General features: G+C 39.9%; 1 protein-coding gene and 1 long non-coding RNA gene across 2 annotated transcripts; both read right to left on the minus strand.

The window, feature by feature from the left end:
- Positions 1 to 1,633: 1,633 nt before the first annotated feature.
- On the minus strand, positions 1,634 to 7,074 carry setd6 (SET domain containing 6, protein lysine methyltransferase). Its single transcript, XM_041998139.1, has 10 exons — positions 6,866 to 7,074; positions 6,640 to 6,714; positions 5,332 to 5,476; positions 5,117 to 5,258; positions 4,847 to 5,041; positions 4,620 to 4,755; positions 4,364 to 4,544; positions 2,576 to 2,712; positions 2,125 to 2,491; positions 1,634 to 1,766 (listed from the first exon to the last, which is right to left on the minus strand). The coding sequence occupies exons 1-9, from the start codon at positions 6,890 to 6,892 to the stop codon at positions 2,153 to 2,155; spliced, it is 1,377 nt and encodes a 458-aa protein (XP_041854073.1). The 5' UTR covers positions 6,893 to 7,074; the 3' UTR covers positions 1,634 to 1,766; positions 2,125 to 2,152.
- A 4,059-nt stretch (positions 7,075 to 11,133) lies between these two features.
- Positions 11,134 to 12,086, minus strand: LOC121647950. The gene is made up of 4 exons (XR_006011904.1): positions 11,896 to 12,086; positions 11,740 to 11,795; positions 11,446 to 11,560; positions 11,134 to 11,274 (listed from the first exon to the last, which is right to left on the minus strand). It is a non-coding gene; the product is annotated as an uncharacterized LOC121647950 (long non-coding RNA).
- Positions 12,087 to 12,193: the final 107 nt, after the last annotated feature.

Raw genomic sequence — 12,193 nt, forward strand, 5'->3', positions numbered from 1 at the left:
GCTGATTTGAGGCTTTCTGGGAGTTTGTTCCAGACATGTGGAGCATAGAAGCTAAATACAGCTTCTCCACATCTGGTTCTGGCTCTGGGAACTGATAAGAAACTGGAACCAGATGACCTGAGGGTTCTGGTGGGTTCATATTGGGTCAAGAAGTCACTGATGTATTTTGGTCCTAAACCATTCAGAGCTTTATAGACCATCAGCAGAACTTTAGTCTATTCTCTGACAAACAGGCAGCCAGTGTAAAGACCTCAGAGCTGGACTGATGTGGTCCTCTTTCTTGGTCTTAGTGAGAACTCGAGCCACAGACTTCTGAATGAGCTGCAGGTGTCTAATTGATTTTTTTATGTAGTCTGGATCAAAGTCTGTGTTGAGTGAGTGAGTTGGGGGTGTGTGTATGTGGACGTTTTCTGTCTGATGGATACATATAGTCTGGATACCCATTCATTTCCTGTAGCGGTCACTTTTGACCGGGAACACCGCAGGTTTAACAAGGTTGATTAAAATACTCAAAATTCAATGAAAGAGGTGATCATCACTTTTATATGTTCAAGTGCATAGTGTGGAGGATGTCATAAGGCCTTGAGGCAATCAGATGTAAAACACAATATTTATGAGTGTTTTAAGTTGTAAATCGGTCAGATTTGACCCGAACACGACAAGGGTTAACGGCACCACCAATAATAACAGTTTCAGTTATTTAATGATCATATTCTTAATTTTATTTTATATTGTTTTTACATCTTTTCAGTTTTTGTTTTCCAGATAGTGAAAAATGAAAGCTATTGTTTTCAGAAACTTTTTTTCACATTAAAGCCAAAATAACTGGATATTTTTCTTATTTAGTAAATGCAAATTTGGATTTTTGTGTAGCTAAATTTCCTCCATTTCATATTGTGTATTGAGCTAGGATAAGGACTTAAATTTTGTAAGTTGTATCCCGCTATTTGTAATGTGTATCAACAAGTTCGGGTGCAAATCAAATCTACATGTATGAATTAATTGTGCAAATATAAAAAATGCAAGTTAGAAAATACAAGTAACATTCACAAGACTGAAAAAAAGAAGTCTTGAAATACAACATTACATATCTGAAAGCAAAAATAAATTTTACGAGCACAAAACATTATTTGTGCAACAAAAAAATTGTAGCACATATTGAATGCAGATTTCTCTAATTCCTACACAATAACTCACCAAGGCCAGCACAAAGGTAAGTTGGTTTAAGAAGAAAACATTAAAAACACTGGAGAATTAGCTAACTTGTACAAGTTTACAAGGGTCTCATCTCAAACAATGAGAAACTACAGGAAGGTCGTCAGCAATGACAATCTGCTTTTAAATGTGGACAACAGAGATTGTTCTGGACTTCAGAAGAGGCCACACTGAACACCCCCCACCGACCATCAATGGTGCTGCTGTGGAAAGACTGAGCAGCACCAAGTTCCTGGGGGTGCACATCTGTGAGGACCTGTCCTGGACAGCCAACTGCACATCACTGGTGAAGAAGGCCCAGCAGCGACTCTACTTGCTCCGCACACTGAGGAGAGTGAGAGCCCCCCCCAGCCCCCCATTGCACAGCCTGTTCAGCCCCCTGCCTTCTGGAAGAAGGTACCGGAGCCTCCAGCCCCCCCTCACTCAAATAGTTACTGAACACAGAAATTTAACTATTTAAAAAAAGGCTGCTGTTGCCACAGAATCACCTGGTTGAGTATTTTGCGGTTTTTCTTTTCTTTAAATTATTCCTTGTATGGAGAGAAACATCCTTTTCGATTCCTGCGTATGTACTCACACACTGCAGAAATTGACAACACAAAAGCTTGAATTCTGAAGTTATAAAACTTATGTCACTGTCTTAGTTCCCTAAATATAGTGTGATAAATAACTATATACAACGATGACATTCAAATAAAAAATGAACCCTTATATGACACAAATGTGAAAGCCTCTTTGCTCTGGTTGGTTGCACATTTAAAACACAAACTTATAAAAAAAATTATAATTATCATTTAAAAAAAGACTTTGAATGTCAACACTGGTCATAGTGTTTATTGCCTTCAGCGGTGGAAATAACATCTTCAGGAAAGACACTGTGTGCTGACAGACGTTTCTTACATTTGAGACAAAAATGACCTCCCTGTTACACCTCAACTCACAATTTGGTGAGCTCCATCAGTCTGTTCAAGATCATCTTCTGTCCCAAGCGGACGTGCAGTGCCCTCTGCTGCCGAGAACTCAGTCCTTTAAACGCCGCCTTGTCCTCCATCAGTGCCCGGTCACTGTCCACAACTTTCCCCTCCACCTCCCCGTCTCTGTAGGACCTCAGAGTCAGCAGAGCAGCTTTGTGAATCAATTGTTTCCATGGAGCCTTTAATTCAGGAAAACCTTCATTGGAGAAAGCCTGAGAAATCCTCTCATCATCCTCATCATCTTCCTCCCATCCTTCATTGTCTTTGAACTCTGAGAGCTCTTCTTTAGACATACACAATACCTGAAAACACACAGAAGGAAGATTATTTCAAGTGATGTCAATTAATCAGCCCTGTTATGTCTGTGTGTGTGTGTATGCTGTCACCTTAAGTGCCGTGTGCAAGTCTGAGTCAGTAAGGCAGCCTTGTTTACCGAAGACAAAGGCTCCTTTCTCTTGCATTATCTGACAAAGCACCTCCCACCGCTCCTCCATCAGCTGGTGGTCCAAATCCGGCTGGACACCTGGAAAGAGGAGAGCAACATGCGCACACGGCTGGTGTAAATACACAAGCTTTCACAGGGGACGTGTAACCAACAATTGTTCTTGGTTGCACCAGCGCATCTAACATTTCTCAGGTCTAGGTGTCAGATTTTTATCTCTTTTTATGTTCATTCTCACAAAGAGACATAAAAAGTGATCTGTGCAGCCGTTAAAAGATGCGTTTTTTGAACTGATAACATAGTATTAGTTAACGGTGCAGAAAATGGACCAAATTACACATGTAAAGGACAAAGAGACACCGTGTGGACTTAAAATTCACGGCCAGAAAGCCAGAGCAGCCTCCATTAAATCACTGTGTTTGAGCTGCACCTGGAGGCTGCCCTGAACAAGATCCGTGGAAAAATTATTAATTGTGGTTGACAAAATTACTAAGACCTGCTACACACATAAGGATTTTTTTAATCTTATGAGATTTTTTATCTGGTCGAGACGAGAAATAAAAAAAAATCAGACATTAAACAGTTTTGATGTGTGTGTCATGTGTGTGGTGGCTCCAATAATCTAAACACAGAACAACACACACATGATGATGCTGTCCCACAACTGATCTACAATCTAGTCCTCCAAGCCGGACACCTCACATGACCAAACATCATGTAACAAAAACGTAGAAGAACCATAGCAACAACCGGCAAAAAATGAAGAAGAAACATAGCAAACACCGGAAAACACAACACAGCATGGAAGGGAATATATAGGACGAGGAAATGATGGTGGACTTGGGACTATTATTAATAGAAAAAGCCAAAACTGAAAAAAACAACAACGTGAACATGGACTTTATTTACTTCCTTGTTCCCCTGCCACCTTGCTCTCTGATTGGCTAAGTTCCCTACCACGTCACCATCCACGCAGTCAGAATCCACGAGTCGTCGGTGTTCCTCACATATATGAAGAGATCGGGTCGTAAAGATTGAACATGTTGAATATTTCCGATTCTCGGCTACGACCCATTTTGGAGCGGATTATCGGGACAAATCTGCTCGTGACACACCACAGACCAAATGATAATTGTACAGGAAAATCTTATAAGACTCTTTGGGTGTTTGCCGTCCTTGGTCGGGAAGAGGCAAAATCAGGACAAAAACAGCCCGAAAATCATTATGTGTGTACCAGGCCTAAAGAGAGGCTGTCATGTTTCTTAGTGTAACTAGTTGTTCATGACTGTTAGAGCAGCCATAAACATGGCATTTAATATCGCCAAAGAGGAGCTCCCTTTCACCAAGTCAAAGATAATTATTTGGAAAAGGGAAATTTTCCAGAAGCAGCTCAGCCTTTTCAGTTTTATTCAGTTCAGTGAAGCTAGCACTTTAAATCTTTTTCTTTTTTTTAACTGAACATTTGAGCTTGAAATAAAGAAACATTTTCCTGAACCTCATTCAGGTTCATGATCATTTAAATACCCATCAATATGTATGGGTAATGATCACAGGGAAATCCTTAAAGTGAACTAAAGCAAGGTGCTGAGAGCGACGCTGGGAAAACTGGGTGCATCCAAATGAAAAAGGTTAGTCTGGATCACTGTTTCACTTCTTTTCTGAACATTAATGATGACTCTGTTCAGGCCACGGGACTGAAAGGTTTCAACACATCCTGTTACTCGTGAATCACCTTGCACAGCGGCTTTGTAGAGGTTGACGACAGGGATGTCAGCAGTGTCGTTGCGGTTGCTTGGATACGGTTCAGCGAAGCCGTACATATGAAGAAGCTGCCAGTTGGCCATCTGGCCGTAGGTGTTAAACACCTCCTCGCCTGGGTGAACGCGGCGCACGCAAACCATCTTCAGACTTTCCTAAAATGATGTTCATGTCATTTCAAACTGTGTTACTAAACATGGGAAACACAGAAAGGAGAGGTGTGTCCTCACTGGTGTAAACTCCAGGTTAGCGTTGTGATTGGACACATGGTTGAGCATGTCTGCCATGGGAACCATCATCGGTGGGTTGGGAGCCTCCTCCTCATCATCATCATCCTCATCCTGCTCCTCTTGTGGCTCCTGAAAGCTAAGGAGTAACAGCAAGGGCTGAAAAGGATGATGGGTGCATTTAGGAGGACAAAAAGATGCAGAAACATTTTTGCCTTGTGCATGCTAACCTGTACGCCATGACGAAGGCCACCAGCTGGGTGTAAAGCTCCAGTGTGTGTGTGCTGGGGTTCCACAGATCAGGATGCTTTTTTATGAAAGGCAGCACAACTTCTTTGTATTCCCGCTGGATGTTGGATAAGTCTGTGTCCACAGCTTCTGGGATACCTGTCCCCTGGAGCAAATCGTCTCGCTCCTCTTTAGACCTGATGGAAGGATATTAAATGATGAAAATGGATGAGACTCACAAGAACATTTCCAGTCGAGGGGCTAAAACCAACCAGAACATGGGATGATCCAGGGCTTTGAAGTCAGACCACAAAGAGAGGTAAGGTTTCCAGCGGGACTGCGAGGACGTGTGCTCGTACAGCAGAGCCAGCAGCAGGGGAACCCAGCCAGAGGAGCTCTCCAGAGACGACTTCTCTGTGGAAGAAGAAGATGATGATAATGCCGTCAGACATCTTCAGTTTTCTGACAACTTCTTTGTAACCGTCACCTTTCTCCAACAACACAGAAACTTTTGTTGTTCCCTGGTGCAGAAGAGCTGATCTGGGGATGGTGAATAAAACCTCGCCTTCCTCTATAGTTTCCTTAGCAAGCATTCCATAGTCTGCCACTGTTCCCTCTTTACTCACGTACACCTGCAGACAGAAAAATCCAAGATTAATTTAGCTGAATGCAGGAGGTGAACACAAGGATGATAACAACTACACAGACATTAAACTATCATATATCCTCACACAGTCATAATAACTGATACTTATACAGACTCATATAAGGACTGCTGGGTCAGTATACATTGAGCTTTAGTGGCTTTTTCCACTTTTTTGTTTAAATCTATAAGCCCTAGTTATGAAGTCATATTTTCAGCTGGTTGTCAACAAAGTGAGGCCAGATATCCCATTTGCTCCCAGTCAGACCGTTCACTGTTCAGAGGAACTTGTAAAAAGACCAAGCACAACATCTCAGACTCTCCAGGCCTCAGCTAGCATGTTAAACGTTTAAATTCATGACAATTCAATTAAAAAAAGACTGAATGAGTTTGGCTTGTTTGAAAGGGTTGCAGGAGAAAACATCTTCTCTCTAAAAAGAACATGGCAGCATGGTTTAAATTGGCAAAGATGCATCTGAACAAACCACAAGACTTCTGGAACAATGTCCTTTAGACAGACCAGACCAAAGTGAACATGTTTAGTCTAAATGTAGAAGAAAACCAAACACAGCATATCAGCACAAACAACTCATATCATCTGTCAAGCACGGTGTTGGAGGGATGATGATCTGGGCTTGTTCTGCAGTCACTGAGTGGACCATGAACTCTTCTGGATGCCAAAGTATTCAAGAGTCAGATGTGTGAATCTGTCTGGCAGTGAAAGCTTGGCTAAAACTGTCTCGTGCAACAGGACAATGATCCTAAACACAACAGCAGACCTACAACATAATGGCTGAAAAAGAAAAGAATCAAGGTGTTGACATGATCCAGACAAATTCTAGACCTGAATGGTGCTGTGGTGGCACCTTCAGAGCGCTGCAAAGACCAATGCTGCAATTCTCAGTGATCTGGAGTAATGTTGGAAAGAAGAGTGGAGCCAAATTTCTCTACAACCACGAGACACCATCCAGAAAACCATCACTGCAACTTATTGCTGTAAATAAGCTTCAACAAACTGGAGAATCGTGTGGGGATGAAGTTTTTCATACACTTTTCACTTAGTTTTCTCTCTTGACTTATTGTCTGATTCCTTAAACAAATCGACCGGCAGAGTAATGTAGGGAGACCAGAGTGCATGTTAGAAAATCATACCTTATTACTGAGAACCAGACCAACTCTGTCGCACCATTGGAGAAAGTCCTGCAGAGGCTCTGAACCATCAGTCACCTGTCAGCACCCGTCACATGAATGAAAACTATTAAAAATGTGAGCTTGTAGAAGATGCAGCGTAAAACAACTCGATGTATCTTAAGAAACAAGCACTTTTCAAACAGTTAGTGAAATATTTGGGATTTGATAAATATGATAAAACTGTAACCTTCTGCCGTTTGGCTTCTGTTGCCATCTTTCCAGTGTGGTACCAGACAGGAGAAGCTAATGCTATTCAACTAGCCGCTATGGCTACACGTGGGATTAAAATGTTACGGAAAGCCAAGAGGGTCAATATTCTTCATGTTCACCGCATCATACAAGCAGGCAAACAGATCATAAACCACCAAAGGGTGGATCAATATGTGAACACAGCTTAGTAGCCTGAAACGTCTAGTGACTGAAGTGTCTGTTATTTTCCACAAAGCTGTGAACAAATTACTGTAAGATGGCAAAGAGCGTAAGTGAAAGTGAAAATGTAAAAGAAATGTTTCTGTATCATGTCTTTAGTTTCCCCACTAACAACAGTGACATGTAACTTTACTGTAGTTTTCATATGGCCGTACATCTAGTGTGTGTTGCTGTCTTGGGCATTTTCATGCAGTGTCTCTGAGATCTGACTTTTTTGTATTAAAAAAATGTACAGATTATACTGTCATAATGAAAACATGACTAAGCCATTTGAGGTCTTTGTTTGTACTCAATGGTGACAGAATTTTTCTTTTTCTTAATGGCTCTGAAGGTTTCATTGACATAAATACTTATGGAGGAATGAACATATTTTTAGCAAGTGACATGCTTTTGCAGGTTTTCCACTGGGTTCTGCAGTTTGTACTAATTGTTTACAGACAGGCACAAACTTCTGAGCAAATGTGAATTCTCATGTGAGAAAGGTACCAAAACAACAGAGAAAACTGGAACAGAAACCTGGTTAGACAGAGAAAATTATTTAATTATCCTTATAGAAGCAACCCCTCCAAACTTCAGCTCTGAGTGAAGGCAGATCATATAAGAAAGGTGGAGCATCTGTTTGGTTTAATTACTCCCTCAAATGCAAACAGGTATCTTATAAAAACTTTACTTCATCTGAATATGTGGCTTTCCGGATGACCTCACCTTCTCGTGTGTTGCTCCTTAACATATACAGGCACCTAAATACTGTGCAACCTTTTTTGATGACTTTGCTGAACTGTCAATAATCTGTGTTGACTTTGAAAGTGTAGTTATTGTTGGCGATTTCAACATTAATGCTAATAACAGGATGGAGGGACCAAAGAATTATGTTGTGTTCTTGAACTTTGGTCTAACTCAGCATTTGGAGAAAAAAAAAAAATCTCTAAAGGTTGTGGTGATGGATGTTGCTGTCTGATCTTTCCGTTTTCGGTAAAGTTGAAAAATATTCACAGATTTGGCTTTTAATATCTCAACGTCCTCTGAGCTGGGAGACTTGCATTGGGCTCTGTACAGGTGTAGATGTTATGGAACCCTCAAAACAGGAAAACAGTCAGCAGTCTCGAAGGGAAAAGCATCTCACATACATGGAAAGAATCTCCACAGTCAGTTCTTAGAGCTCTGGGTTTTCTTTTACTTAGAAATAAGTGATTTTCTTTTCATTTACAAACAGCTCACCAATAGCAGGGTGGTTCACAGCTAGGGATGTTATGCTCCAGCAGTCTGCTTGATCACGTGTCGAGCATGTGACACGGAAGTGTTGCGAGCATTGTCTCTGAGCATTGATTCAGCATGCCAAAAGTCACGTGATAGACCAAACGAGGCCTCGTTACGCCATCAGCTCGTATCGAGCAGCAAGCGGGATCTTTGAAGGGACCGGGCTTGTCAATCTCTCAGATTCCAAACGCTGAGGAGATCGCGGGTTTTTGAGAGGAGATTCTGTAGCGATTGTGCGACATTGCATTTTGAAAACAAATTTAGGAAAAGCATCACATCAGCATGAGCTTATATTGGATCACATTTAGCTTTTAGAGATTTGGGGAAACAAACGTCTGCGCGAGACGCAGTTGCCAGAGTAACTGCTGAAGGAGCTCGGAGTATGAGAGAAGGACGGAGCAGGCGGTGCCTTCAACATCACAGGTAAGCTTAATTCCCCTTTCTTTATATAGATGTTTTTTAAATAGCCTTACAAAGAGCAGACTTTAAAGTTAATCATAAACTTCAACCAGAAGCATCAGAGGAAACGTCTCAGTCTACAGCTGCAGAGGAAAACTACAACCTGCAGGACCTTAGACACCAAGCTGGTTTCTGATCACCATCAGCAGAGAATTTAATGATTTTAAACTTGGTTAATTACAATTTTGTTCTTGTGTTTCTTTCAGGTGCAACCTCTCCAAAGCTGGAGAGTTAGTGTGCCAGAATAGGAGCAGACTGAAGCCTGACAGAAAATACGTTTTTTAAATAAAAATTTATGACACATCACAATGTTGCCAGTTTTTTTTTTCTCATCATACATTTCAAGATTCAAAGTGTCTTTGTCATTTGCACAGTAAGGAAACAAGTTTCTCTGAACAATGAAAATCTTACTTTGCCGTCCAACCTGAATGCCATAAAACATTATAAAATAAAAATAAACAATTTGAAAAAAAAAAAACTAGATAGACGATAAAAAAAACTGAGTAAATAATCTATGTACATAAATGTGCAGTGAGCTATAAACTGTTGTTTCACATTTAACAACGATCAGCTATGCAAACGAAAACAACTCATGAGGTAGACAAAACACGCATTTGCAATATCTATTATAAATAATAAGACACATAAAACAGTAAACAATTTTATTACAACTGTATAAAATAACTAACACAGTCACTATCCCCGTTGCACAAACACTTCTTCCCTCATGCCTTCCCACTGAGTAACTACTATCATTACAGATTGGTTTACTTAAGTTACACCACAATTCTGTTACCTAAACAAATGTTACCTAATACCCCTCCTTGTTATTTATGTGAACAACAGAAAATAAATATTCACTTGGATGGTAGATTACGTATCGTTTATTGAACACGTATTCAAAGTTGAGATAGGAATGACAGATGTGAGGTGTCAATGCCGTCCTTCTGATACATCAGACTCCCACAGCCAGCAGATGGAGCTCTTTGGTTTGGTCAAATGATTCAGAACACTAAGCCATTTTCAAGCATTTGGTTCAAAGTTGGCTCGATGATTCATGAGGCCTCGCTTTCACCATCCCTATTCACAGCAGGCGTCACCACAGTTAGTTTCAGCAGTAGTAGTTATTCAACCTGCATCACATCTCTGGCCCCCCCTTGTAACGCCAACACACAGCACCTAAATAATTATCGGTTAAACCATCCTACTAAAATATGGTGTCCCTCACATTTCTAAATACAAATAAATTACTATTTACAATATAATTTCCCTGAAATTTACAAACTACATTCATTGAGACTAACTAAACTTAATACATAACAAAAAGCAAAAGTAACATTCACAGAAAACGAACTAATCAAAACCCCCATTCACTCCCATCCCACTCTACTCTGACTTTGGTTCAGCCCAATCAGGTGATTATTGGACAGTTTCCAGCAGCTTGGGTCCTTAGGCTGCCCTCATGTGTGCACTCCATTAAGTCACGCCCAGCAAGACCTCAGAGAGAGAGATGTTAGTGACTTTTCCCAAAATAAATCACAACTGCAACTTAAGCAAAAAAACAAAACAAAACAAAACAAAAAAAAAAAAAAAAACAATGTCACAATATATGGAACACATTTACCTTAGTGAGGGGGCTGTCACGCCTCACCCTCACAGGCTCCAGGCAGAGCCTGCTGATGCCAGACTGGGCAGGGACCGTCTGCAAATTTTAACACTAAAAAAATATGAAAATATTCAATAACTACAATATGACATGTTGTAGTGACACCAAACTCACAGTACAAATAAACCATCTCATCTTGATCATACTACAGCTCCTACTTTGGTAAAACGATAAATATTTCACTTTGCCTCTACATAACTTCAAACTTCTCTTTTCTTTAACATAAACATCACATATACTCCATCATGTTGTTTACACGACATCACTTGACGTGTGAATTCTGGCTTTCCCTCAGTTCTGAGGAAGTGTTTTACCTTCCAAAAACATTTCTTTCTCATCAGTTTTTTGTAGCAGTACTCAGTTTAACCATGACCCTTGACTTGGAAACATTTTTTTCTCATTTCATGGATTTCTTCTCCAACATGGAATATAAAATTTTTTTTAAAAGTCACTATTGTAGACTCTAGGGTCTAGGGTTATCACTGATAAAGTCATACTTCCTGCTTACGCTGACCTTTGTTTTTGCCATATATGGCGAAGAAAATAACATCTTTGATCGTGAACTGAAATGGGAAAACATTTTATTAAACATTCTATGTTTGACTGTATATATATATATATATATATATATATAGCTTCTGAAATAGCTTAATCAGATAGGGGGAAAAATTACAATTTGAAAGAATATTTATGCCATGGTAAAAATAAAAAGGTTTTGGGGATGCCAGACAGCCTAGTGGTCACCCCCCTTCTCTACCAATGCTGGGCCTTATCAGCTGCTCCATCTAAAAAAAACAAAACAAAAAAAACAAAACAAAACAGAAAGACCACATAGCAGTCCCCCAAACATACAAGATTCATATTCTCATAATGTTAATCTTTGAGCTTTAACAACGTTTATTTCTCACACTCTCAAACAAACAATCCAGGATCTGGTTACAGTCAGAGAAACATACCTATCGGCTTTCTAGTTGCACAACACACAGTATAGAGGGGTGTGTTTGGCATCTGTGCTGGTGCCATGTCAATGCATTCAGTACAGAACCATCGTCCACAGGTTTCACACTGTATCTACAACATGGGAATATACACGCCTGTAAGATCAGAACTTTTGATATGAAGATCAATATAGAATCAATAGAGAAATAAATATTACTTGGAATTGCAGTTTATATATTATTGTTTTTTTTTTTTTACTTCAGATTGAGTTATTATTGATTATTTTAAACTATTAAACCTTTTTTTCTCACCCAAAGGGCAGCAACGGCAGAATTTCCACAGAAGGAGCAGAACTCATCCCTTGAATCTTAAAACAATAATCAATCAAATAATCCATGATTACTCTTAGTTACAAAAGAAAGAACAGTTTCATTTGCAGAAAGTTTCCAAAAAACAAATTTGATTACTTCATCCCTGAGAATTTCTTCTGCCATGTCTCGTCTGAGTTTGTGAATTCACCTTTTTGATGACTCAATGTGGAAGTTCTTTGGAATGTTTGGAAACTTCGTTACTGTCATCTTGGCCATCTGTATGAAAGGCAAAAGCACACATGCATTTGTTTAATCCCACACAGGAAAATAAATACTTTTTATATCAACAATATAAAAAATGTTTCACATAGTCGCCTGCATGGCAAAAACCCCACAGCTGGTGGCATCTTTCTGAACAGTGTGTGTTATCGTGCCTGGCTGCCAGATGATGTTA

Source organism: Melanotaenia boesemani, chromosome 10 (genome assembly GCF_017639745.1).
Source record: "Melanotaenia boesemani isolate fMelBoe1 chromosome 10, fMelBoe1.pri, whole genome shotgun sequence".
In the NCBI taxonomy this organism is placed as follows: Eukaryota; Metazoa; Chordata; class Actinopteri; order Atheriniformes; family Melanotaeniidae; genus Melanotaenia; species Melanotaenia boesemani.

Bases quoted from the DNA above. Each gene is read 5' to 3' on its own strand.
- setd6 (XM_041998139.1), bottom strand. From the start codon at position 6,892: ATGGCAACAGAAGCCAAACGGCAGAAG. The intron at 6,715-6,865 runs GTTACAGTTTTA...GGGTGCTGACAG, and splicing joins CAGAAGCCAAACGGCAGAAG to GTGACTGATGGTTCAGAGCC. The intron at 4,545-4,619 runs GTGAGGACACAC...ACATCATTTTAG, and splicing joins CTAACCTGGAGTTTACACCA to GAAAGTCTGAAGATGGTTTG.